The following is a 27274-nucleotide window of genomic DNA, read 5'->3' as shown; positions in this document are numbered from 1 at the left end:
TGCTAGACTGCGAGAGCTGGTGTACTTCCAGTATTTTTTTCCTTTCTTCCACTGTAGTGCAACCATGGAGTTAACTGAGGCCCTGGCAGGGAGGGATGGGCAAGCCCACCCAAAGAGGAGGGCATTCAAAGATGCTCTCGGATGAGAGCCATGGTCCACAGAGTGGACAAATGTGGGGGGGAAGTGAAATAAGGGTAGTTTGTAACTATTCCCAGCAGCAGAAGCAGCTACTGGCACTATGCTTTTAAGATCCACCCAGCCCCAGCAGAAGGAGTAGCAGGTAGACCCAGCGATAGACACAGGCACTAGGCATGCTGAATTAACTAACAGGGATAGGGGAAAATTTAAAACACAAAGAAAACCTACTTTATATACTTCTATGCTGATACAAAGTCTTGCTGCTGCTGCACCCCCCTCCCCCAAAAAATGAGCTCATTTTTACATTTACAGAACATTACATACAGTAAAACAGATGTGTGAACATGCATGCATACCTACAATTTATGTGCATATATATTGAGATCTGTATAGATGTACCTATACATCTATTACACAAACACACAAATATATACATTTTTACACACATTTACATGCATGTTTGTGGGCATGGGCATACTCTTGCAAAGTATGCAATTGGAACTGGCTTCATGTATTACAGTTATAACAAGTTTTACTTCTTCCTCTCTTTAACTCACCTTCCTCAGGGGCTGAGCTTTCTGCTGAGCTGTCTTTATCTGAACTACCAGAAGATGCAGTTTTCCCAGCTTTTTTTGTGGCTCCCTTCTTCTCAACACCTTTCCCGACTTTTCCCTTCTTTTTATTTTTATTGCCACCAACAGTCCACTACAAAATAAAATGCACAGTTAAGATTTACAGTGATATCAAGTACATATTAAACATTGCAAAGTTTTCTTTACAATTGTGCTTCATACTTACAGACAAAATGCATTCTGCAAATATCACAGTTGTTTAAGTTGCATTTACCCACACAGTAAATGTTTGAATTCTTCACTACTGCAGTAGCCTATCAAGGCAATAGCAACCTACCAGCTGCCAAAAGCTTTCATCCCCTCCTACACCGTCACTCTGACTCCTTGTAGGCTAGACTCATTTTGAACAAACTACACTAGCAGCCAGAATAACTAAAGAAAATCATCAGGACATTTTCTCTAACAAAAAAAGGGCAATTCAACCTGAATATAAAAAGATTTACAAAAAAAAAAAAACACCTTTATATCCCACATGAGAACTACATGCAACAAAGGGTGATGATTGGTGGGTACGGCTACCATAGTAGGGAAGAACTCAAACATCTACGGTTCTGGATAAAAGCAACTTACACAACTGTACTATGTTCATCACTCTCACTGCTGCAGTAGCTGATGGGTAGAATACCACAGCTTTTCCAAATTGAGAGGAGGAAGAATACGAGTCCAGGAGCCTCTAGAGAATGGTCCTAGCAAAGTTTGCTCTGGACCTGGAAAAGAAATCCAGCTTGTAGCAAATGTATGAAAAAAAAGAGGGCCAAGTTGCTGCCTCTAGAATGCTTCTAAAGTCCACTGCTTTCCAGTATGCCATGACAAAAGCTAAGGCTCTAGTGGAATGTGCCATAACACCACCAGGAATAGTTTTGCCATGGTGAGAGTTAACAACAACAAAACAGCAGAGGACAACCACCTAAAAATAGCCTGTCTAGGAAATAGTTGGTTAGCTTTCCAGAAGGATTTCTGTCAAGATAGTACCGGAGTGCCCTACGCACAGATTATGTAGAATCTTTTCTTTTGTTTTTAGGATTTGGATAGAAAACTAGAAACTTGATGGTCTGATTTAACATGAACTGTGAAACAATGCTGGACATGAATGACAGGTCTGTGCGCAGGCTGACCCTATCCCTGTGGAATACCACAGTTTTCCCAACATGAGGGCCTGCAACTCAAACACTTCTTGCAAATGTAGAAAATAGTAAAAACAAAACAATGAAACCGTCTAGCTAGCCTTGGGGTACAAATAGAGAGGGTTTTAACAGAAAGTGTTTATTTAACAGTAGAATGGTATCAGAAAGAAAGTAGAAACTAAAGCACTTTACAAAAAGTACAGTTTTGTATCTACCATAAATGTAGACGTTCGAGTGCTAATACAGCTGCAGTCATAACAGATGGGTTTTCCTGCCGTCAGGCGGGTCCTCGGCCGGCCGAATTCCAAAGTCTAGGTCCGGCGTCGGATGTCGTCGCTTCTTCCCTGACGTCAGTACGACAGGGGTATAAAAGAACCAGCCGATGGCCATTTTCTTCAGTTTTTCTTGCCCCAGATGTCAGGTGCCCCCAGAAGGAAGGCAATACTTACATTTATCTAATAATGCAATGCAATATAATCAAAAAACAGTAGATGCAAACAAATACACCATAAAAGAATACCCCAATCAGGTTGTATGAGGAGGTGTTAGCCATTAGGCCTGTCCCAAGAGGGGAAGGAGGGAGGGAAACCTGGACTGCAGCTGTATTAGCACTCGAATATATACATTTATGGTAGGTACAAAACTGTACTATGTTCATCGTGCATACAGCTGCAGTCATAACAGATGGGTAGAATCCCAAAGCTAAAAAAGGGGTGGTAGGCACTTAGTGGAACTAGGAGGAGCCAGGATGCCCTGCAAGACTGCAGTGGCGAAGCCTGCTCTAGATTTGGAGTATAATGGTAGGTGATAGTGCTTGGAGAAAGTATGTACAGAACTCAAAGTGGCTGCTTCCAAAATATCTTTGGTAGGAACCCCCCTGAGGAAAGCTGCAGAGGTAGCTGTAGCCCTTGTGGAGTGAGATCTGATGCCTGCAGGTACAGTTTTACCATGAAAAGAGTAACAAAAGCGTATGCAGTGGGCTATCCATTTTGAGATTGTCTATTTGGAAATAGGCTTCCCTTGAGCTCCTGTAGCATAGGACACAAACAGTTGCTCTGATTTTCTGAAAGTCTTTGTTCTGTCCAAATAATAACGTAGCTGTCTGTGAATGTCCAAGGAATGTTCTCCTCTTTGTTTTGAGGATTAGGGTAAAAGGTAGGTAAGTGGATAGCCTGATTCAAGGCTACCCTGGATACTACCTTTGGCATAAAGGAAGGATTGGTTCGTAAGGAAACTCTGTCCTGATGGAAAATGATGAAAGGCTGCACAGCCACGAGGGCTTGTAGTTCCGAAACCCTGCGAGCTGAGCTGATAGCCAGAAGGAAGGCTGTTTTCCAGGACAAATATTGCAGTTCTGTTGAAGCAGCTGGCTCAAAAGGAGGCAAGGTCAGTTTTTCTACAATGAAATTGAGGTCCCAAGCAGGTAAAGGTTTCTTCCTTGGGGGTTTTATATTCTTAGCCCCTCTGAGGAACTGTCTTAAGAGGGGATGAGAGAATAAAGGAGGATCAGTGTTGTATTCTGCAGAAATGGCTGAGGCATGGATTTTGATGGAGGAGAATGAAAGTCCACTGCTTAGCATCTCAGCTAGGTACTGTAATATTTGAGGTAAATTCAGTATTCCAGGATTCTGACCCTTTTTCTGATTCCAGGCACAAAACCGTTTCCATTTTGCAGAGTAGGCTTTTCTAGCAGAAGGCCTTCTGGCCGCCAAAATGGCATCCTGCACCTCCTTGGAGAGTAGGGTCTGTTGTGAATTTAAGGAATCTTCCATGCAGCTAGATTGAGCGTTTTCAGCTGACTGTGAAGAGTTTTGAAGTTGTGCTGAGTCAGTAGAAGAGGCATTAGAGGCAGGATCCATGGTGGGGAATGCGTCCGGCTCCTCAGGAGTGGGTACCAGTGTTGTCTTGGCCAGTCTGGAGCAATGAGAATCATCTTTGGTCTGTCTGCTCTGGTTTTTAATAGAACTTTGGGCAGCAGAGGAAGAGGTGGAAAGGCATAAACTGTCATTGTTGTCCAACTGAAAGAGAGTGCATCCACTTTCCAGGCCTGTGGATGAAAGACCCTTGAGCAGAATTTTGTCAATTGGTGATTTCTGTGGGTGGCAAAGAGATCTATGTCTGGCCTTCCCCATGCTTGAATTATCTTTGTAAAAACCTGAAGATGCAACTTCCATTCGTGTGGATCGGTCATATTTCTGCTTAGGTTGTCTGCCAGTGTGTTTTCCTTGCCTGGCAGGTACTGTGCTTGAAGTTCGATTTGTAATTCCAGAGCCATGTTCCAAAGAGACATGGCTAGCCTGCATAGGGGATATGAATGGGTTCCTCCCTGATTGTTTATGTACCAGATTACTGTGGTGTTGTCTTTCCTTATCAATAGCTGACCTGGATGCAGTAGGTCTTTGAAAGCCATAATAGCATTTATTACTGCTAGCATTTCCTTTTGATTGATGTGTAGGTGCTTTTCTTTTTGGGACCATTTGGCCTGAATGCACCGATCTGTCATGTGCGCCCCCAAGGCATAGTCTGAGGCGTCTGTTGTGATGATTTGCTTGAGGCTTGCAGAATGGGAGACCTGTGTTTCTTTGGCATGCTTGAGCCCACCACAGAAATTCCTTTTGAAGACATGGAATCAGTGGTATAATTGTTTCCAAACTGTGGCTGTGTTGAGACCATAAGTTTTTTAGGTACCATTGAAGTTTCCTCATATGCAGCTTTGCACATGGGATTAGCAGGATGCAAGATGCCATGAATCCCAGAGCCTGCAGGATTTTCCTTGCAGTCAGCCTGGTGAAGGTTGCCAGTTTTCTGAAGTATTGAGTTAGTTGCCCTTGTTTCTCTGGCGTGAGGTAGGCCATCTGGGTATTTGTATTCAAGCTGGCACCCAGGAAAATTATTGTTTGAGAGGGTATTAGCCTTGATTTCTTTTTGTTGACTGTGTATCTCAGAGAATTCAACAACACTATTACAAACACCAGATGTTTCAGAAGTATGTGCTTGCTGTCCGCTTGGATCAGGCAGTCGTCCAAATATGGGTATATTTGTATCCCTTGAAGTCTGCAGAAGGCAATTACTGATGCCAGGCATTTTGTGAACACTCTGGGCGCAGTAGATAAGCCAAAGGGCAATGCAGAGAATTGATAATGGGTTGAACCTGCAAGAAATCTGAGGTATCTTCTGCAAACTTGTCTGATTGGGACATGCAGGTATGCCTCCTTGAGGTCCAATGTTACCAGCCAAGATTCCTTGCCCAGCATAGGAAGAAGCTGCTGTAATGTGAGCATCTTGAATTTTGGTATGAGTAAAAATGTGTTTAGGATGGATAGGTCTAAAATAGGTCTCCAATCTTTGCCCTTCCTTGATACCAGGAATAGTCTGGAATAAAAACCTTGACCCTGTTCTTGTGCAGGTACCTCTTGAATAGCTTTCATGTCCATGAGATCTGAAATTTGTTTTTGTGCCTCTGCCCTTTGATTGTGTGGCAGGTTTGGCATGCCTCTCATTTTTGGAAGGGTGTGAAAGTGGAATCTGCAGCTTCTGTCTATAATGTCCAGGATCCATTTGTCTTTTGACACAATATGCCAATTTTTCAAAAATAATGCCAGTTTTCCACCTAAAGGTGCTGCCATTTGAGCCTTGCTTGGCATGCAAAGGGGAAAGTCATTGGTTCTGCTTTCTGAATAGTTGTGAACTATCCTCACCACCTCTTGGTGTAGGTGCTTGCCATTGTCTGCCTCTAAATGATCCTTGAGATTGCCCTCTACCCCTCGTGCGCCTGTATCTACCTCTTTGAGGTCTGTCCGTGGCTGGAAAGGACCAATTTTTTGAAGGCCAGTTTCTACTGAAACGTGGAGGTTGTACCTGTAGGAAATCTTTCACTGTTTGCATTGATTTTGCCTTTTCCTCCATTTTCTTTAATACCTCCTCAGCTTTAACACCAAACAATACATCTTTTTGAAGAGGTGCATCTAGTAACTTAGCTTTGACATGATCTGGTAAGGTTTGCTCTTTGAGCCAAGCAAGTCTACGTATGACTGATCCTGTAACAGCAGCTCTACATGAGCCCTCTAAGGCATCAAAACCACACTGCAAGGTATGTTTACCCACTTGCTCTGCACTATGTAACAAATCCTGCAACTCCTTCAAGTCTGGTTGTTCAGGTTGTGACATTTTGCTTTTCAACTGAGATAACAGAAACTGTTGATACTTTAACATATGGAACTGACAGTTTAATGCCCTCATGGTTAAGGTGGCCGAGGTGTATACCTTTTCCCCCCACCTTTCTAAAGCTCTGGAATCTCTCTCTGAAGGTAATGGATTTTTGGCAGTGGAGGCCTTAATTCCCTTGGGACCCTGTGAAATAGTTTCTGGGTCAGCCGCATGGCTTTGTATAGGAATTGGTGTGAATCAGGAACCCGGTAATACCTGTCAGGCTTGACTGGAGCTGGAGGTAAAGAATCTGGGTTAAGGCTGGCCTCCGAATACACATCATCTAGTATGTCTAAGACGGGAGGTATAGCCAGAGGCCTGTGCTGAGGGAGCAAGAGGAAATCCCTAAGCCTTTTCTTGGAGTCTGAGTACTCTTGGCCTTCCCAGTGGAAGTGTTCCCTCAAGGTATGTAAGGTTTCCCCAAAAGAGTAATCCTCAGGGGGGGGAGACAGAGGGAATGGACTCCTCTGCATCAGAATCTTCAAAAGGGGAGTATGCATGTTCCTGGCCTTCAGAATGTTCTGAAGTAATGGAGGCCTGGTCCGAGGAAGGGTATTCTTCCTCCACTCTGGGCCTTTTGTCCGAGGGGGGTTGAGAACCCCAGATAAGAGTAATCAAATCCCCAGCCATTTTGAGCATCTGCTTTTTAGGCATGGGGCCTTGAGAGGGGCCCTGTGGAGCTTGTCTTTTAGTATGCATGGCTGCTTTAGACTTAGTGAAAGCCTTAATGGAAAAAGAAGAAGGCATGAAGACACCTTGAGAGGTGGCAGGCCTGTCTAAACTCTTGAGTTTCCCCGCCAAGAGTGGCTTCGGTATCTGTAGTCGGGGTGTGGGCCGAAGAGCCTGCGACCTCGGGCACAGAAGCCACCGCCAATGAAGTGTCATCAGTAGTCAGGGGCTGCGTAGGCGCCTCGCTGAGAACCAGAGCACCTGTAGTCGGCTTTAGCGTGGTGTCAGTAGAAGTCGCGGACCTCGTATGTTGGTCCTTATCTTTGCGTCTTTTACTCAAAACTGGAGTCTGAGTATCCGACGACATAATGTAATTAAACTTTTTGCCAAAATAGTGTTGGGTGAACTCCGCCCGACGCTTACTAGTGCGTCTGTTGAATGTAGCACAAAAACGACAGGCCGAGACGTCGTGGTCTGGGCCTAAGCAAGGAATGCAGAGGGAATGAAAATCCTTATGCGGTATTTGCTTCCCACATGAAATGCAATTATTAACTTTGACATCAGTCTGAGGCAAGAAAAATTTCCCCAACGGGGTACTTAGCTTTCAAGAAGACTTCGGTTGAAAAATATTCGTAATCTCAGGAGCTGGCCGACCGGCACTTGCGAACTGCTTCTGCTTCGGGCACCGCGCGGCAAGAAAGACTGAAGAAAATGGTGTCGGCTGGTTCTTTTATACCCCTGTCATACTGACATCAGGGAAGAAGCGACGACATCCGACGCCGGACCTAGACTTTGGAATTCGGCCGACCGAGGACCCGCCTGATGGCAGGAAAACCCATCTATTATGACTGCAGCTGTATGCACGATGAACATCAATACAGTTGAGTTAATTTAAATTCTGAGTTTTAAAACAGGTAGACAGAAATCCAAGGGGCAGACAGCTGGAAACTTTTTTAGAATATCATGAACTTCTTTGGCAGCTGAAGCTCAATGCCAGCACATTTACTGGATTAAAATGACCAAGTTTCCCCTGGTCCCATTATTGAAATTAAAAGCTGCTAAGCTTTGAAAGACAATTAATAGGCGGCTCATTAATTTTTTTGGAGAATTTTTATGAAGATTTACCAGCTTCCTTAACTAATTAATTTATCACCTCCCAAAATAGCTTTCTTATTTCAATATATACTAACATTTATTTTTTTCATAAAAACTATACACCTATTTACACAATACGCAAAACTTGTATAATTTATTTATTGCATTTAAATGCTCGATTAAATTAGAAAAATGTATCAAATAACGTTTTTATAATTTTTGACTTTTAAAACCTCATACACTACATTTGTCTGGATAGGAAATTATGCAACATGGGACCGGAATTAAGCACCAATTAAACTGGACAAAGGGCTTTAAAAACTAGTGGTTTAAATGTTTTATCAGTTCCAATGGAGTTTTGTGTGAAACAAAAGCACCCAACTTGTATAAATAAACAGTGACTATTTTATTAATCTGGTGTGCCTTCATGCTCGTATTAAGTTTGCGGCTTGGATGTATTATCAATGTACTTTGTGTTTTACTTCTTGCAGATCTCACAGCAATGAGAAGAGTACTTTTCCAAGTAATGACCATGAAACAAGCCATACAGGCAGGTTCAAAGGGTGACTCAGTCCATTTCTCCAGCATAAACTTTTAATCCCAAGGAGAAGGAAAGTACAGTTGTGTACACTTACCCATAAATGTAGATGTTCGAATGTATTCACTGTTGCAGTCATCACATTTGGGTTATCTGCCTGCAGGTAGCCCTCAGCCAGTCTGAATACCAGAGTCTTCAGATTTCTGCGTCGGATGCTGTCGCTTCTTCCTTGATGTCAGGTCGTCAGTGGTGTAAAACATGCAGCTGATGCCATTACATCAGTTTTTCTTGCCCCAGATGTTAGGTGCCCCCACAATAGGAAGCTATTATATGGTATGGTACACCCCCAGCAAAAAGCAAATACACATGATATAATATATGCCAAACAAGAAGAAAAGGTAGAGGCAAGAGAAGTCAGGGGGCTGGAGGGAGGGTAACCAGGACTGCAACAGTGAATACACTCGAACATCTACATTTATGGTAAGTGTACACAACTGTACTATGTTCTTCGTGTTTCACTGTTGCAGTCATCATATTTGGGTTGATTCCTAAAGCTAAGGAAGGGAGGAGGAAGTTAAAGAGCATTAGGGCCAGCTATTAATCCCTGCAAGACTGCAGTGGCAAATCCAGCTCTGGATTTAGAAGATAGGCAAGTGGTAATGCTTGGTGAAGGTATGTACAGAGCTCCAGGTAGCAGCTTCTAGGATGTCCCTGGTAGGGACCCCCTCAGAAATGCCGCAGAGGTAGATCCAGCCCTGGTGGAATGTGATCTTATCCCCTGTGGAGTAAGGTTTTCCATGGTGCTTGTAGCAAAAATGGATGCAATGGGCTATCCATTTGGAAATGGTTTGCTTTGAAATAGCCTTCCCATCTGCCCCTGCAGCAAAGCTAACTAGCAGCTGTTCAGATTTTCTGAAAGATTCTATTTGGACAGGACTAAGATTAAGTAGTCTGTGCACGTCTAGAGAGTGCAGTATTCGTTCCCCTTTATGTGGATTAGGGAAAAAAGTAGGCAAATGAATGGACTGATTTAGGGCCACAGAAGACACCACCTTGGGCATAAAGGAAGGATTAGTCCTGAGGGAAACCCTGCCCACATGGAAGACAATGAAGGGTTCCACTGCCATGAGGGCCTGTAATTCAGACACTCTTCTAGCTGAAGTAATGGCTAGAAGGAAGGCTGTTTTCCATTAAAGGAATTTCAACTCTGCAGTAGCGGCTGGTTCAAAGGGGGGAAGAGTGAGCTTTTCCAATACAAAGTTAAGGTCCCAGGCTGGGGTGGGAGCTCTCCTGGGGGGGGGGGGTCTTAAATTTTTGGCCCTTCTAAGAAATTGCTTTAGCACGGGGTGAGAGAAGAGGAGTGGCTCAGTATTATAATGTGCTGAAATGAAAGAGGCAGGAATGTTAATTGACGAGAAGGATATGCCCTTGTGGATCATTTCTGTTAAGTACTATAGAATATGAGGTAAGCTGGGCACCGCTGTGCCCATCCCCTGAACTAGGCTCCAAGAACAGTATCTTTTCCACTTTTCAGCAAAGAATTTTCTAGTACTAGGCCTCCTTTCCTCCAGAATGACATCTAGTACCTGCTTACGGAGGGGTGCTAGGGGAGAACTCAAGGAATTAGCCAAGCTGCAAGGTTCAGGGTTTGAAGCTGAGGGTGTAGAATCTGGCCCACCTGCTGGGACAGCAGGGAAGGTGTCTGCGGCAGGTGCCATGGTTGTAGCAGTGACATACTGCGCAGGAGGCAGTACCAGTGCTGGCATGGCCAGTCTGGTGCAATCAGTATTGTCCTTGGCTTGTCCTGTTTGATCTTTAGTAGGACTTTCGAGAGGAGAGGCAGAAGGGGGAAAAGGCATAAACTGAGTGGCTTTCCCAGGTGAAGGACAGGGCGTCCACTTTCCAAGCTTGGCTGTGGGGAGTTCGTGTGCAGAATCTGCGCAATTGGTAGTTTTGAGGGGAGGCAAACAGGTCTACCATCTGCAGTCCCCCCATTTGATCCTCAAGAGGTTGAATATTTTGAGTTTTAGCTTCCATTCATGTGGGTCCATGATATTTCCGCTTAGGTCGTCTGCCAGTGAATTTACTTTGCCTGGCAAGAATTGAGCTTGCAGGTGTACTTGGTAGCTCAAGGTAGTGTTCCACAGAGCCATGGCTAGTCTGCAGAGAGGGTACGAGTGGGTTCCCCCCTGCTTGTTTATGTACCACATAACTGTGGTGTTGTCTGTCTTTACCAATAGTTGTCCTGGAAGAATACAGTCTTTAAAGGCTGTCAGAGCATTCTGTACAGCTAACATTTCTTTTTGATTGATATGCAGGTGCATCTGTCTTTGGTTCCATCTGCCCTGAATGCACTGCCCTGCCATGTGAGCCCCCCCCCCCATGCATAGTCTAATGCATCTGTTGTTAGGGTTTGGGAGGCAGGGGGTAGATGGAAAGGGAGTCCCTTGTTGTGGTAGCAGGCCTCTGCTCACCAAAGGAACTCCGACTTCATACAAGAAATGACAGAAATCATTGTTGCCAGGTCCTGAGAATGTTGACACCATAGGCTTTTAGATACCATTGGAGTTTCCTCATATGCAGTCTTGCATATGGAACTAGTAAAATGCAAGAGGCCACGAACCCCAGGGCTTGCAGTATTTTCCTTGCAGATAGCTGGGGTTTTGTGGCCAACAGTTTGAAGTAGTCTGTCAAATAAACTTATTTCTCTGGAGTGCGGAATGCCATCTGGGAAGTTGTGTTCAAGTTTGCTTCCAGGAATACAATCTGTTGGCAGGGTACTAGGTGAGATTTCTTTTCATTGATGGTGTAACCCCAGAGAGGTTAGAAGTTTATTTATGAATGCCAGGTGCTGTAATAGCAAGTCCTGGCTTTCTACCTGAATAAGACAATCGTCCAATTATGGGTAAATTTGATTATTTCTCTGTCTGCAAAATGCAATGGCTGGAGCCAGACACTTTGTGAATACCCTGGGCACAGTAGATAAGCCAAAGGAAAGTGCAGAGAACTGATAGGGCATGGAAGCCTGCCCTGAAGCTTAGGTATTTCCTGCAAGATTCCCTTATTGGGACGTGGAGGTAAGCTTCCTTTAAGTCTAGGGTTGCCAGCCAGGCATCCTTGGCTAGCATGGGAAGAAGCTGTTGCAGAGTTAGTATTTTGAATTTTGGAACTACCAGAAAGGTGTTGGGAACAGAGAGGTCGAGGATGGGACTCCAGGAGCTGTCTTTTCTGGGTACCAGAAAAAGTCTTTAATAAAAACCTTTTCCCTTTTGTTCTGCTGGGACAGGTTGAAGAGCCCTGATATTGAGGAGAGAGAACCTGCTGTTGGACCTCCACCTATTGGTTTGGGGGTAGGTCTGGCCAACCATTTGGGGTTGGTAGTGTGTGTAAGTGGAATCTGTATCCTTGGGAAACTGTTCAAAACCCATTTGTCCTGGGTAATGAGTTCCCAGTTTTTTGCATGCAGGGCGAGATTTCCTCCTAAGGGAGCAGGTAGTTGAGCAGGGCTTGGAAGGGTTAAGGTTAAGTCATTGTGCCATTTTTCCGTAGGGGGGTGGCTTACTACTCCCTGCTTTGGAAGTGGGAGCCCCCACTGTTTAGGTCTGTGCGTAGCCTGAGACTGTAACCTTGGTGGTCTGCTGTTCCTGAGTTTGGACTGAAGGCCTAGAAGGGACTGGAAAGGACCAGTTCTTGAAAAGCCAATGACTACAGAATATGGGAGGCTGCACTTATAGGAAATCTTTAACAGTTTGCATAGATTTAGCTTTTTCCTACATCCTTTTGAGGACTTCTTTTGCTTTGTTGCCAAAAAGATGGTCTTGGTTTAAGGGAGCATCCAGTAGAAGAAGAAGTGAAGAAGATGGCGGCGTCGGTTTAATATGCAAGTCAGTAGGCCTGAATACACATTCAGAAGCCGGTGCCTGTACAGCAGCTCCGGACCCATCCAAGGTAGAGACATCCGCAGGTTCGACAATCAAAGAAGCATCTCGCGGCATACCAGACTCCGAATGGGTCTCAGTAGAGGCCTGTGAATCTGAAGTAGCGGGTATTGGAGTCTGCGAAAGTGCCTCACTGAGTACAGAACTGGCGACTAGCTTAGGAGAACAGTCGCCAGCAGCTTTGGACCTATGCAGTCTGTCTCTGTCTTTATCTTTGCGTTTTTTCAGAATGTCAGTAGTCGGGTGGCTTACTGAAACCATTTCAGGATAATTGAACAGAGTACCAAAATATTTAGATGTGAAAATGAATCAACGAATAGTACGAGGTTTGAATAAGGCACAAAACCGACAGCGAGGTACGTCGTGGTCTGGGCCTAAGCAAGGAATGCAGTACGAATGAAAATCTTTATGAGGTATTTGCTTTCCACAAGAAATACAATTGTTAACTTTTACTGACATCAATTTAGAGCAAGAAAAAGGATACCCAACGGGGTACTTAGCTTAGTTGAAGACTTCGGATCTGAAACTAGAAAACGAAAATTTCAGGAGTTGGCCGACCGGCACTTGAGAACTGCTTCTGCTTCGGGCACCGCACGGCAAGAAAGACTGATGTAATGGTGTCGGGCTGCATGCTTTATACCCCTGACTACCTGACGTCATGGAAAGTACAGTTTTGTACCTACCATAAACGTAGATGTTCGAGTGTATACACTGCTGCAGTCATCACACTTGGGTTATCCTGCCGTCAGGCGGTCCCGCAGTCGGCCCGAGTTCCAAAGTCTTGGTCCGGCGTCGGCTGCTGTCGCTTCTTCCCTGACGTCAGTGCGCCCAGGGGTATATAAGATGCAGCTGACGCCATTTTCTTCAGTTTTTCTTGCCCCAGATGTCAGGTGCCCCCAAAAAGGTAGGCAATGTAAATTGATAATAAAACATACATAAGAAAAGCAATCAAATACTTTATGCTACCAGCAAATACTTGCCATAGGCAGCAAGGGTAGAATACCAGGGTAAGTAATAGCAAGTAAGAGGGGAAGGAGGGAGGGTAACCTGGACTGCAGCAGTGTATACACTCGAACATCTACATTTATGGTAGGTACAAAACTGTACTATGTTCATCGTGTTACACTGCTGCAGTCATCACACTTGGGTAAAATCCCAAAGCAAAGGTAGGGTGGCTGGTTCTATAAGGCATTAGGGGTGGCTATAAGGCCCTTCAGAACTGCAGTGGCAAAACCAGCTCTGGATTTAGAGTAAAGAGGCAGATGGTAATGCTTGGTGAAGGTTATGTACGGAACTCCAAGTTGCTGCTTCCAAAATGTCCTTGGTAGGTACTCCTCTGAGGTAGGAAGTTGAAGTGGCTGTTGCCCTGGTGGAATGAGACCTAATGTTGTTAGGTGCAGTGTTCCCATGATGTGTACAGCAGAAACGTATGCAATGGCCTATCCATTTTGAAATGGTCTGTTTTGAAATGGCTTTTCCCTGTGTTCCTGCAGCATACGATACAAACAATTGCTCAGTTTTTCTGAAAGCTTTAGTTTTGTCTAAGTAGAAGCGTAACTGCCTGTGTGGATTTGGATAAAAAGTTGGCAAGTGAATAGTTTGGTTTAGATCCACACTTGATACCACCTTTGGCATAAATATACGGTTTGTTCTTAAAGACACCCTTGGTGAAATATGATGAAGGGTTCCACTGCCATTAGTGCCTGCAATTCTGAAATTCTTTGTGCTAAGGTTATTGCCAGGAGCAGAGCAGTTTTCCAAGAGACATATTTTAAGTCTGCTGAGTTAGCTGGCTCAAAAGGAGGTAAAGTTAATTTCTCCAAGACAAAGTTGAGATCCCAAGATGGAGTTGGTGTTCTACAGGGCGGTCTTATGTTTTTAGCCACTCTGAGATACTACTTTACCAAAGGATGAGAAAAAATAGGTGGATCCGTGTTGTAATTAGCAGGGATGGCAGAGGCATGGATCTTAATGGATGAAAAGTAGAGGCCCTTGTCCAGCATCTCAGTCAAGTATTGTAGTATCTGAAGAATATTTGGAACAAGAGGGTCAAGGTTGTGAACCTGGTTCCAGGCACAGAATCTTTTCCATTTATCTGAATATGCTTTCCTCGTACTAGGCCTCCTGGCCTCCAGAATGACATCCATAACAGCTTTGGAGAGAGGCATTGTTTGCTTGACTAAGGAATTTGCCATGCAGCCAGGTGTAAAGTCTTGAACTGGCCGTGCAGAATCTGATTGTTTTGCTGAGTCAGAAGTTGTGAGATTTGAGGCAAAATCCATGGTGGTCCTTGTGCTAAGTTCTTTAAGATTGGGTACCAGTGCTGGCGTGGCCAGTCTGGGGCAATCAGCATCATCCTTGGCCTTTCTTGTCTGGCTTTTATGAGTACCTTTGAAAGGAGGGGCAGTGGTGGGAAAGCGTATACTTGTAGGTTTTTCCAGCTGAATGAGAGGGCATCCACTTTCCATGCTTTCCATGCTTGTGCAGAATTTCTGTAGCTGGCAATTCATTGGGGATGTGAAGAGATCTATGTCCGGGCGCCACCATTTCTGTGTTATCATCTTGAACATTTATGGATTTAATTTCCACTCGTGTGGATCCATGATGTTTCTCTAAGTTGTCTGCTGGTATGTTTTTCCTCTCCTGGCAGGAACTGTGCTTGCAGATGAACTTGATGAGCTATGGCTGTGTTCCACAAGGTCATGGCTTGTCTGCAGAGGGGATATGAATGAGTGCCCCTTACATGTTTATGTACCACATAACTGTGGTGTTGTCTGTCCTTAGAAGAAGTTGTCCTGGATGCAGAAGGTCCTTGAAAGCTATAAGGGCATTTTGTACAACTAGCATCTCTTTTTGATTGATGTGAAGATGCCTTTGTTCTGCGTTCCACTTGTCCTGAATACATTTTCCTGCCATGTGAGCTCCCCAGGCGTAATCCGAAGCATCTGTTGTCAGTGTTTGCCTAGCTGTGGGTTGAGTGAAAAGCTGTCCCTTGTTTAGGTGACAGGCTTGAGCCCACCATCGAAACTCCTGTTGAAGGCAAGGAATGAGTGGTACTACTGTTTCCAAACTGTGACAGTGTTGATACCAGACACTCTTTAGGTACCATTGTAGTTTCCTCATATGCAGTTTTGCATATGGAATTAGAAGTATGCAAGATGCCATGTAACCCAAGGCCTGCAGAATTTTTCTTGCAGGGAGTTGAGTCTTTGTTGCCATTAATTGGAAATATTGAATCAGTTGGCTTTGCTTGTCTGGCGTGAGATCAGCCATCTGGGCAGTTATATTTAAGCTGGCACCCAGGAATAGTATCTCTTGTGAGGGCACTAGTTTTGATTTCTTTTCGTTTACTGTGTACCCTAGGCAAATTAGCAGTCTTTTTACAAATGCCAGATGCTTTAGAAGAATGTCTTTGCTCTCTGCTTGAATAAGGCAGTCGTCCAAATATGGGTAAATTTGAATTCCTTTTTGTCTGAAAAATGCAATTACTGGTGCCAGGCATTTTGTAAAAGACCCTGGGTGCAGTAGTAAGCCAAAGGGCAGTGCAGAGAATTGGTAGTGCATTGAACCTGCTAAAAATCTGAGGTATCTTCTACAATTTTGTCTGATAGGGACATGCAGGTATGCCTCCTTGAGGTCCAATGTTACGAGCCAAGCTTTCTTGCCCAGCATGGGAAGAAGCTGCTGTAGTGTCAACATTTTGAATTTTGGAACATCCAGGTAAGTATTTAGAGAAGAAAGATCCAGAATGGGCCTCCAGGCTTTGTCCTTTCTGGGAACCAGAAAGAGTCTTGAGTAAAATCCTTGTCCTTGCTCCTGTATTGGTACCTCTTGAATAGCTCTCATGTCCATGAGTGCTGTAATTTGCCTTTGAGCCTCTGCCCATTGATTTGGTGGCAGATTTGGAATTCCTTTTAGCCTTGACAGAGTGTAAAAGTGGAACCTGTAACCTTGAGACACAATATTGAGAATCCATTTGTCTTTGGTGATTAATTGCCAATTGTGACTGAAAAGTGTCAGTTTTCCTCCCAAGGGGGCTGCCAAGAGAGAGATGTTTGGCAGCTGTAGGGGGAAGTCATTGGGCCTGCTTTTTATAAGGTTGAGGCCTGTCTTCCCTTCTTTCTGGGTTGAAGTACCCCATTGTCGAGGTCTGTAAGAAACTTGTCGTTGACCTCTGCCTCTTGGATGTCTGTATCTGCCCCTTTGAGGTCTGTCTGAAACTGGAAAGGACCAATTTTTTGTTGGCCAATTTCTGCTAGACCGAGGAGACTGAACCTGTAAGAAATCCTTCACCGTTTGCATAGATTTTGCTTTATCCTCCATTTTCTTTAATACCTCTTCTGCCTCAACTCCAAATAAAAGATCCTGCTGCAAGGGTGCATCCAATAACTTTGCTTTAACATGATCTGGTAAGGTCTGTTCTTTTAACCAAGCATGCCTTCTAATGACAGACCCTGTAACTGCTGCTCTACAGGAGGCCTTTAAGGAATCAAAACCACATTGCAAAAATATGTTTTCCCACTTGTTCAGCTACATGCAATAAATCCTGCATTTCCTTATAGTTAGGAAGTTCTGAATTTGGAAGCATTTTTTGTTTCAAATGAGACATCAAATTTTGCTGATATTTAAGCATGTGAAACTGGCAATTTAGTGCTCTCATTGCTAAAGTTGCAGATGTGTATACTTTCTTTCCCCATCTGTCTAATGCCCTGGAAACTCTATCAGAGGGGACTGGATTTTTTGCTGTAGAGGCCTTTACCCCTTTGGGACCCTGGGAAAATAGTTTCAGGGTCAGCAACAGGGCTTTTATAAAGGGAATTTGTGAGAGTGAGGGACTCTGTAGTATCTGTCTGGCTTAACTGGAGCTGGAGGTAAAGAATCAAGATTTAAGCTGGAGTCAGCATACACATCATCCACAATATCTAACACTGGCGGAATAGCAAGGAGTCTGTGTTGAGGTAATAAAAGGAAATCTCTGAGCCTTTTCTTGGATTCTGAGTAATCCTGGCTCTCCCAATGGAAATGCTCCCGCATGGTATGTAAGGTTTCCCCAAAGGAGTAGTCCTCTGGAGGAGAGGCTGAAGGAATGGATTCCTCAGCATCAGAATCCAAGGGAGTAAAGAGTATCCTAGGTCTGAGGATGAATCAGAGGAGATGGACACCTGATCGGATGAGTCAGTCTGCATCCTGTCTAGGTCTTATCAGGAGGAGGGTGGGACCCCCTGATCAGAATAATTAGGTCTTCGGCCATTTTGAGCATCTGTTTCTTAGGCATGGAGGCCCGTGCTGGTGAATGCTGAAGATGTTTCTTTGGTTTAGATTTAGCAGAAGGTTTAATGGTTAACTGAGTAGGCCTGAAAACCTCCTCTGAGGCTGCAGGTTGTTCAGCTACTCCAGAGCCCTCAGAAGGGACAGTCTCGGTAGGTCTCAAGTCTGGTGTATCCGAAGACCCAGCCATCTCCACGTGGGAGTCAGAGGCGGCCTGTGGTCACAAACAAGCGGTTGTCAGGGGCTGCGAAGGCACCTCGCTGAAAACCAGAGAACCGGCAACTGGCCTAGCAGAGGCTTCGTCGTCAGTTTTGGGCCTCGGATGCCAGTCCTTGTCTTTGCGCTTTTTGTGTATTCCGGTCGTCAGTTGTTCCGACGGCATGGTGTAATTGAATTTTCTGCCAAAATAATGTCGGGCAAAATCAAACAGACGTTTAATAGTGCGCTTGTTAAACCTAACACAAAACCGACAACCAGTGACGTTGTGGTCTGGGCCTAGGCATGGGATACAGAAGGAATGAAAATCCTTATGAGGTATTTGCTTCCCACAAGAAATACAGTTATTAACTTTTACTGGCATCGGTCTAAGGCAAGAAAAAGTTTCCCCAACGGGGTACTTAGCTTTGTAGAAGACTTCGGAATGAAAATCTCAGGAGTCGGCCGACTGGCACTTACGAACTGCTTTTGCATTGGGCACCACGCGGCAAGAAAGACTGGAGAAAATGGCATTGGCTGCATCTTATATATCCCTGGCACACTGACGTCAGGGAAGAAGCGACAGAAACCAACACCGGCCCAAGACTTTGGAACTTGGGCCGACTGCGGTACTGCCTGACGACAGAAAAACCCAAGTGTGATGACTGCAGCAGGGTAACACGATAAACATCATGAGACAGCAATCGACCCAAGACTTCGATAATCAGGCCGACTGAGGGCTACCTGCAAGCAGATAACCCAAATGTGATGACTACAACAGTGAAACACGAAGAACATCCACCATTTGTGTTAATTTGGAAAGGGGGCAAGAGGTTGAACCAGACAAAAATCAAACATGGATCTATCACTATGGTAAGTACATAACATTCATACCCAGTGTTTTATATTTTCATTCAATTCAATCATAAAACAGATTCTCAAGTTATCTGTGGGTGGTATCAAAAAAGGACATTCATGAGAATAGTAGAACCAAAGGAAGAGCATGTTCTAGACTATACATCAAGTTTTTAATGAGATTCAAAGATGTGGACTGTTTATAAAGTTGCTGGAGCACAAATATCATTAACAGGTAGTCTACTACAAAAAGCTGTTGATGTGACCATTGTTCTTGTGAAAAAATCCTTAGGTTTAGATTGAAGAGACAAGCCTTTTTTATTATAAATAAAAGAAATGCGGTCTGATAACCACCTGTAAAAAGTAACCTTAGCCACTACTGCTTTGTCTAATTTAGGCTTTGAGAAAGCAACAAGTAATCGACTCAGACTTTCTGATTTGCTTGATTTTATGGAGATAGACTCCAAGTTGATTAATGGACATTTAGCATATATAAACAGGTATTTTCATTTGTTTGAAAATTTGGGGAAAAGACTATTAGATTTACTGACTACTTAAAAGATTAGTCTCCAATGTTACCTTAGGGAAGAGGAAACTCTGTTTTTACGAAATACCAAACAGGGAGGACTTCAGGATTGTGCTTGCATCTTGGAGATCCACCTGGCTGACGTAACAGCCACCTGAAAATGGTCTTCCAAGAGAGAAACTCCAAATCAACTGATGCTGCTGGTAAAAAAAAGTGGTCGAGTCAATGTCTAAAGCTTGATGGAAATATCCCAGGGAAGTACTTGATCTCAGATAGGTGGGTCTAGGAGAAAGTCTCCCTTCTAAAAGGCCTTAAATACTCTAAGGAAGCCATAGAATTGTCATCCTGGCCCTGTATGGAAACTTGAAACCGTGGATATTTGCACTATGACAGTGGAATAACTAGATCTGTTGCGGAAAAGTTTGGACAAGAATTCTAAAATGGAAGGAATAGGAGCACAGAAGGAATCTAAACCTTTTGACACCCCAAACAGAAAACCTCCTCCATTTGTTATGGTAGATCTTAGTGGATGTTGTTTTTAAATGCAGATATGATCTGAACAACCTAAGTAGGGAGCCTGGCTAATACTAGAGTGGAGAGAACCAAGCTGTTAGCTTCATGGATTTCTGGTCCAAAAGAGGCAGTCCGGATGGATGTGAAAAAAGGTTTGGATAATGATTCAGCATCCACAGGGGTTGCACTAGTAGAGGCCACAGGAAAAGAACCCACGTTTGTCAGGCCCAGAAGGGAGCAATGAAGATCACTGTGGCCTTCCACATTTTTGCTTTCTATATGAATTTGTTCATTAATGCCAATGGGAGAAAAGCATATAGGACACCTAGGGCCAACTGTGGACTACAGCTTCCCTTGGAGACTGTCCCTGTGGAGGGATCAAAGTAACTGCTGCACTTGTTAGGCTAGGATGCAAAGAGAATGCAGCAAGGTTAGCCCCAGCAACAAAAATCATGTTTGTCACTGGTGAGTTTAAAGACCACTAGTGAGGCATTAAGACAGTTCTGCTCAATTTGTCTGCCAGTACACTGAATGTCTCCAGTATATATGCTGCTATCAGAAAGCAGTGAGAAGACATTGCTCATGGCCTTTCAGCATAGGGGACAGGGGCTTGTAGTCTGATTGTACAGCAATATCACCCTTGGGGAGGACATCCCTGAATGCCTAATGCAAGGAAGGACTGCCCTCATCTCCAAGATACTGATGTGAAGATTGATGTGTGTGTGTGTGACCAAGTACCTTGGACAGTCTTCTCTTTGAAACCCCCCCCCCCCCATCTCAGAAAGAATGCATCCATGGTTACTACAGCCACAGGTGGATTCCATCTAAAAAGGACATCCTTTTGTCACTGAAGGAGACCAGGAGATGTACTGTCTGCACATTCTAGCGAGATATATTTTTTTATGTAACAGATACTGTTTTGGGACCACTGCATCGCTAGAGGCTAATGAAGAACTCTCATGTAAAATCTGGCTAGTGGAGCCATGAGGAATATAGAAGCCATTAGATGCGCGATGCGAAGAACTGGTTTTGCCGGGTTGGGGGGGGGGGGTGTAAAACTTGGTTGGCTGTGAGGAAAGACAGGGAGAACTCTGGGGAAGGGAAGTTTAGAAATCTGTAAACTTAAATCCAGGTGACATTCAATAAATTCTATCTTGTTGAGTCAGACTGCGATGATCTTCAGGCTAAATGTGATCCCCAGATCTTGCAGCAGATGGAACAGAAGGTCCAAATGATTCGATTAAAAGCACTGGATGTAGCAGGTAGGAGTCAATCATCGTGATATGGGAAACGTGGATCCCCAAGAGGCAAACACGTGCAGCCATCACTGCCATTATCGTGGCAAACACCCTGGGGACTGTGATGAGGCCAAATGAAAGGAATCTTAATTAATAATGATTGGCCTCCAGCCAGAAATGGAGAAATCTCCTTCGACACTTCTCTATCCTTACTTGACAGTATGCGTCCTGGAGATCTATGAAGAAAATCAAAATGTTCTTGCCCAGGAGACAAAAAAATGGACTGAGCTGTGACCATAAGGAATTTCATCTGTTTCACAAAAGGGCTGAAATGATTTATGTTCAAAATGTGTCTGAGGTCCCCTCTTTTCTTGGATACTAAAAAGAACCTTGAGTAGACTCTGGACTTTTAACTGGTCTTCAGGGACCAGTTGGATGACTCTTTCTTAGCAGCTTAAAAACTTCTGCTGTTGCATGTTCTCACTCACTGGATCAAACATTCAGAATTTTCTTTTTCTTTATTTTAGGAGGGGAAAAGGGAATAGAATAACCTGTGGAAATTATGTTTAGCACCCAAGAATCTTGTCAGGCTTGTGGGTGCAGAGATAAGTACCCTGTGACTGCTTCCAAAGTGCAGCACTCTGGCAGCCCTTCAGGGGATTTGAAATGTCTTCTCTGTAAAGGGGCTACAGAAGTCCTGGTTGTGGGAGCCGCCTTTGCCTCTTACAGCGACATTCATTGAAGCTGCCCCCTCCCCTGCCACAAAAAGGTCTATCCCCAAGACTGTCATAAGAACTCAAACTTATGGAACCCCACTTTCTTCCCAGCCCTTTAATTCCCTATAAAAGGTTCTTGGAGGGATGGAAAAACAGATTCCCACTGCAGAGAGAGAGTCTTAACATCTGGCTGACTCCTAATTAGCCTGTCTTTTACTTCTGATCCACACAGAGAAAAGCCATCAAGGGAGGGAATTGACAAAGGTGGTCTTAAAGCTTTCCACAAAATCACAGAGATGCAACAAAATGTGCTGGCACATGGTGATGCCAGTACCTACTGGTCTAGCTATGCCATCAGCTGCATCAGAAAGCAGTCACATGTCTACAGTGAAAGTAAATTGAAGGGTAGATAGCTGAAGTTCACGGTCTTCTGAACATCTGCAGGCAGGTTATCCGAGAGAGACTTGGAAAGCTCTTTGGTCAGGTCTCTGAAATCTATTAACACGGGCTAAATAATTCAGCGCTTTAAGTGTGAATGTTGCTGAAGCACACCTCCATTTCCCAAAGAGGTCCACAACCCAAGACACACTGTTAAGGGAATGGACCGAGGGACTTTCCTCTGACAGATCCTTTTTAGTGACTGCTGCTACCACCATTATATCCACCGGTGGATCTTTGCTTCAATGTTTTCTTTCTTGGGTGCTGCCAAAATCATGTAAGATTTTTTGGGGAGGGGTTCCACCATGCCAGAGTCCTTCTGTGCCCGTTCAGCCATAAGGTCAATGAGGGAATCAATGGGCGGCACCACCCAGGATAAAGCTGAGCATGTACCACAGGATTCCACAAACACAGAATCTTCTGGTGAAGGATTATCAATGGGCCATTTCCCTCTTAACTTCATCAATTCAAGGACCTTGCTAAAGGTGATGTCTTCCAAGCAGGGGGATCTAGGGGAGTCTTCACCTTCATCCAAGTTTGTTACTTCAGTGAAAGAATCTAGAGAAGAGTCTAGATGCTTCTGCCTGTGCATCTGCTTCTTAGGAACTGGTCCAAGAACAGATACCTTAGAGCTGATGGGTCTCAACCCCAAAGCTGATCTGAGCCGAGTTATCAAGTGCTGAGGCCCCAAAGGGAAAAGACAATTCTGACTTCAGTGTCAACCCATCCCCTCAAACTCCATCCCTAAAGCTTCAGCTCAGAGTCTCTTCTGGATCTGAACAAATCAGAGTGGAAAGAGAAAGGGATGCTTTCAAAGCCTAAGTAACTCAGACTGTCAGCTACAGCAAAGGTGCTCGGGGACAGATATAGAAGAAGAGGAGTAGTTAGCCCAAGGCTCAGTACATGCTCAGGTGATGGTACTGAAAGAACCCCAAGCTGGATCTGCATTCTAAGGGACTTATTCATTCTTTCGACATCTTGTTCGGTGACACTTCTGGAAGACTGGGCAGAAGATACCATTGAAGGTGGTCTCAAATACCTCCACTCCTAGAGAATGGGAGAATGTAATCTCAGACTCATCAGATCAGGAGAGAACCAGGACACAGAAGGTGAGGGAGGGACACAGGAAACTGCTGGCTTTGACCACTCAGAAGTTTTCAGATCCAGCAAACATTTCCTTGACCTTTAAGAATCTAAATTGTACTCCTCTTTAGGTTTGTCTTTACCTGGTTATCCTTGGTAATTGGAGAAGAGTCCACAGAGATGTATTAGCTGCAGTAAATGCAAACCCCGTCTCTGGAGGGAGAAGGCCCTTCACTGGTCTGGAGTGCCGTCCAGTTGAAGGAGGCACAAGTTTGACACAAAGTATTAAGATGGGCAGTGCCCAAAACAGTAAACACACAACATATGTAGATTCTGGGGGGAGGGGGGTGTCCACCCTCTGAACAATTTCTTAAATCCCCTGAATGTCAGATATATTTTGCACAACTATCACTCCTACCTATACCAAAATGTACATGCATACGCTACTAAATACATTTTATTTAAACATATTAATACAAATATATAAAAAACATCTCTCTCTGTATATACATATACATATAAAGAAAGAAAGAGAGAGAACACAGAAAACAATAAATACCCTATCTTAATACATATAAAACACTATGCTAAAATTTATACTATGGAAAAACACACTTATCAACCCAACAAGCCTATTCTGTCACACAAAACCTAATACTAATACTAATTCTAACCCTAGGGAACTAGAGAGAAATCTCTCAGTAGAGGGAGGAGTAATGAACAGCAAAAATTTCAAAAGAATGCCGATATCAACAAGTCCTCAAAGATGTGACCAAAGTCTTTAGGTGGAAAAAGAATATCTGAAGTTCTAATGTGGACTGGAGGGATCCTCAAAAATGTGACCAAAGTCTTTAGGTGGAAAAAGAAGATCTGAAGTTCTAATGTGGACTGGAGGGAATTACAAATAAGTGGAGGAGTCAGAACCCTGGAACCAAGAAGCTTCAGAGTCAATGTGAAGGTCAGACCTTATTGGATCCAACAACCCATAGTTAAATTGGACAAAAAAAAAAAAAAAAAAACTGGATCAAAAGTTATGTACTCACTGCAACAACAAATTAGTGTTGTCTGTTTCAGTCCATCAATGAATGAGTTTCAGATCTGACCTCAGATCAGACTTCACCAGATTTTAAAATCTGTAGCTCAGGCTCTTGCCCTTACCCATAATCCCCTCCTGACCCCAACATTACCTCAGGTCGAGTTTACCTCCAGTTCCCTAGAAAGCAATAAAATAGAATGCGTGTGTATCAATACCAGTGAAATAAATAAACAATTAATATACAGAAAAATTCTGCACTGGAGCTGTAAGAGAAAGAAATCTTGCTGTAAAGGCAAGTGATAAAGTCTTATCATAAGTCCAAAATATGGAAAAACTTCCACAACACGGAAAGGAGATGGAGAGAGAAGAGTTGAAGGACAGAAATAGACAACAGATATCTATCATTATGATGAGTACATTACTTTCGTATCCTATGTTATCTTTTTAGTCCATTCCTGAACTAATGGCACAGAGTCCCCAACTACTTATGTCACCCGGGTTACATCATGGAAGAATGTTCTGGAGAATGGCAGAACCAAAGGCAGTCCTGTCTCTGGAAATCAGATCCAATTTGTAGTGAGAAATAGAAGTATGAACTTTAGACCATGTAACATCAACAGCAGCACAAGTGTCATCAACTGAAGCCCATAGGCCAGAGAAGCAGAGAATGGCCTTGTCAAATGTACTGTTGGCTTTCATGGTAGGATCAGAACTTGGTCTTGATAAACTTGGGAAATGCAGGTAGTTGGCCAATTCGCAAAGGAGACCTTAGAAATGGGAATGCCCTGTCCCATTTTAGCTTTTGAGAAAGATACAAACAGTTAGTTTTTCTAATGAAGTGTCCAACAGGTGGTCCTAGGGCCACAATCCAGCCCATCAAAGCATTTAATCTGGCCCTCAGTATGTCCTACAACATATTATTTTGAATGGACAAATACATGTTGAGCATGGGAATGTGCCCCCCCTCCCCAAAAAAAAACAAAAAAACTTGCAAAGTATAGTAAGCGACTCCTGAACTATTTGTAAGTGGCCCCTGAGACACAAAGGTTGAACACACCTTTTCTAAATGGTTTGGTTTGATAAAGATAAAAAACGTAGTTGCCTATATACATCTAGCAAGTGTAATACACATTCCCCTTTATTAAAAAAAACTGGGAAGAAAGCTGGTAGATGTATGCTGTGATTAAGAGAAGTTTCTGAAGATACTTTAGGCAAAACAAGTAGGGATGGTTCATAAGGAAACTATCTTCATGAAAAATTATATATGGTGGCTGGCAAGACAAAGCTTGAATTCCTGACATTCATCTAGCAGAAGTAATGGCTACCAAGAGGACAGTTTTACATGACAGAAATTTTAAATCAACTTTGGCAGCAGGTTTGAAATGGGGTTGTATCAAAGCCTGTAGCAAAGTAGTGAAGTCCCAAGGGGGGTGGTCTCCTTAACAGGAGGCCCAAGGAGGAAGGTACCCTTCAGGAAGGCTTTGCATAATTTGAGAGAAGCATGATGTTTCACCCACATGAAAAATAGAAATGTCTGCTAGCTGAACTTTAAGGATTGAATAACTGATCGCACTGTGGAAAACAGAAGCATGAAATTTAAACACTACAGGAATGAGTGCCTAAAGAGGGTCCAATTTTCCCCTTGGAAAGGCCAAACAGAGAACCTTTTCAATTTACTTTTACATATTTTCCTAATGGAAGGCTTTTGAGCTGAAGAAAGAATAGGAACTACTTGGGAGGAAAGCCTGGACTGACTAGCCATCACGTGAAGAGAAGAAGCAATAAGGTTAGTTTCAGGGCCTGAAAGTCTGGACTGGGCATATCGGATGGGTTAGACAGAAGACCTGGATTTGGGTCCAGCACCCATGGGGATGTTAACCAGGTGAGGCCAAAGAAAGGGGAACCACGTGTTGAGGAAAGAGGCAATGAGGATGACTATGGTCTTACATTGAGATGCTTTCTGTAGGAATTTGGGAATTACAAGGGTAGGTGGGTAAGAATAAGGAGACCAGAGAGCCAACAGTGGACCACAAAGTCTCTCAGTGACTTCCCCTCTGGGTGAATAAGGGGAAAAAAACTGCTACATTTTTTGAGTGTGCAGGAGAAGAGAAAAGATTGCAACAAGAGGGGCCCCACATGCAAAAGATTTATGATGCCACTACTGCATTGAGAGACCAATCAAGAGATGGTAATAGCGTTCTGCTGATCTGACCACTAAAATGTCTGACATCCCCAGTATGTGCATTGCTATTAGGAAGCGAATGGAATACATCGTTCACTGTCAAACTCATTGCTTCTCAACAACAATGGGTACAAATGTGTTCCTCCTTTCTTGTTGACGTACCAGATTAATGTGATGTTATCTGTCTGGACAGAGAATACCCCTAGAGAGAGAACACATTCTGAAAAGCTTGCAATGCTAGGAAGACCGTCTTCATCTCTAAGATGCTGATGTCAAGACTGGCCTCTGTCAGGGGGCCATGTTCCTTGGACTATCTTCCAATCCCCCATAATGCTCCACCACCACCACAGGTGAGAATGTTTGTGGTCACGGTAGCCATGGCCAGGGAAAAAACAAAAATATGTCCTTCTGCTACTGCCAGTGACTGAATCCACCACATTAATGTGCTCTCTGTAAATTTATGATATATGAATTGGAAACTTGGGCTGATGTCTAAAAGACCAATGAGCTATGAGCATCGACTGCAGCACAAGTCTTGCAACGGGAACCAAGGTAATGGAAGTTGCCACTGACCCCAGAGGTTGTAAGACTAAGTGGTGGAGTCTGGTGTGAAAGAAGCTGTAAGATTTGCTCCATCAAGGTGGACAGTCTGCTCTGAGGTAGTCTTGCTAGCTGTACTTTATGTCCAGGTGAGGTCTGATGAACTCCAGTGCTTGAACTGGTGTGAACTTGGATGTCTTGTGATTTATTATAATGCCTAGGAAGGAGCAAAGTTGGTGCAGATAGTTTATGGCCCAGACCTGGTAGCAGCAGTGAGGAACCAGTTGTCTAGACAAGGGAACACATGGTCCCCCATGCAGTATACAATGAGCTGCGACCACTGC

The 27274-nt window shown here is 43.8% G+C and overlaps 1 protein-coding gene across 1 annotated transcript in view; it reads right to left on the bottom strand.

Moving 5' to 3' along the window:
• The window catches only part of RTF1 (RTF1 homolog, Paf1/RNA polymerase II complex component), a 2150039-nt gene that overhangs the window by 1898019 nt on the left and 224746 nt on the right, over positions 1 to 27274 (bottom strand). Inside the window, exon 3 of the mRNA XM_044074060.1 lies at positions 696 to 843. Within this exon, the coding sequence (XP_043929995.1) occupies positions 696 to 843 (148 nt within the window). The remainder of the gene's footprint in view (positions 1 to 695; positions 844 to 27274) is intronic.

This window comes from Protopterus annectens, chromosome 6.part0, assembly GCF_019279795.1.
Source record: "Protopterus annectens isolate FY-2018-M chromosome 6.part0, PAN1.0, whole genome shotgun sequence".
Lineage (NCBI taxonomy): Eukaryota > Metazoa > Chordata > Ceratodontiformes > Protopteridae > Protopterus > Protopterus annectens.
This window is presented reverse-complemented; position numbering and strand designations above follow the sequence as displayed.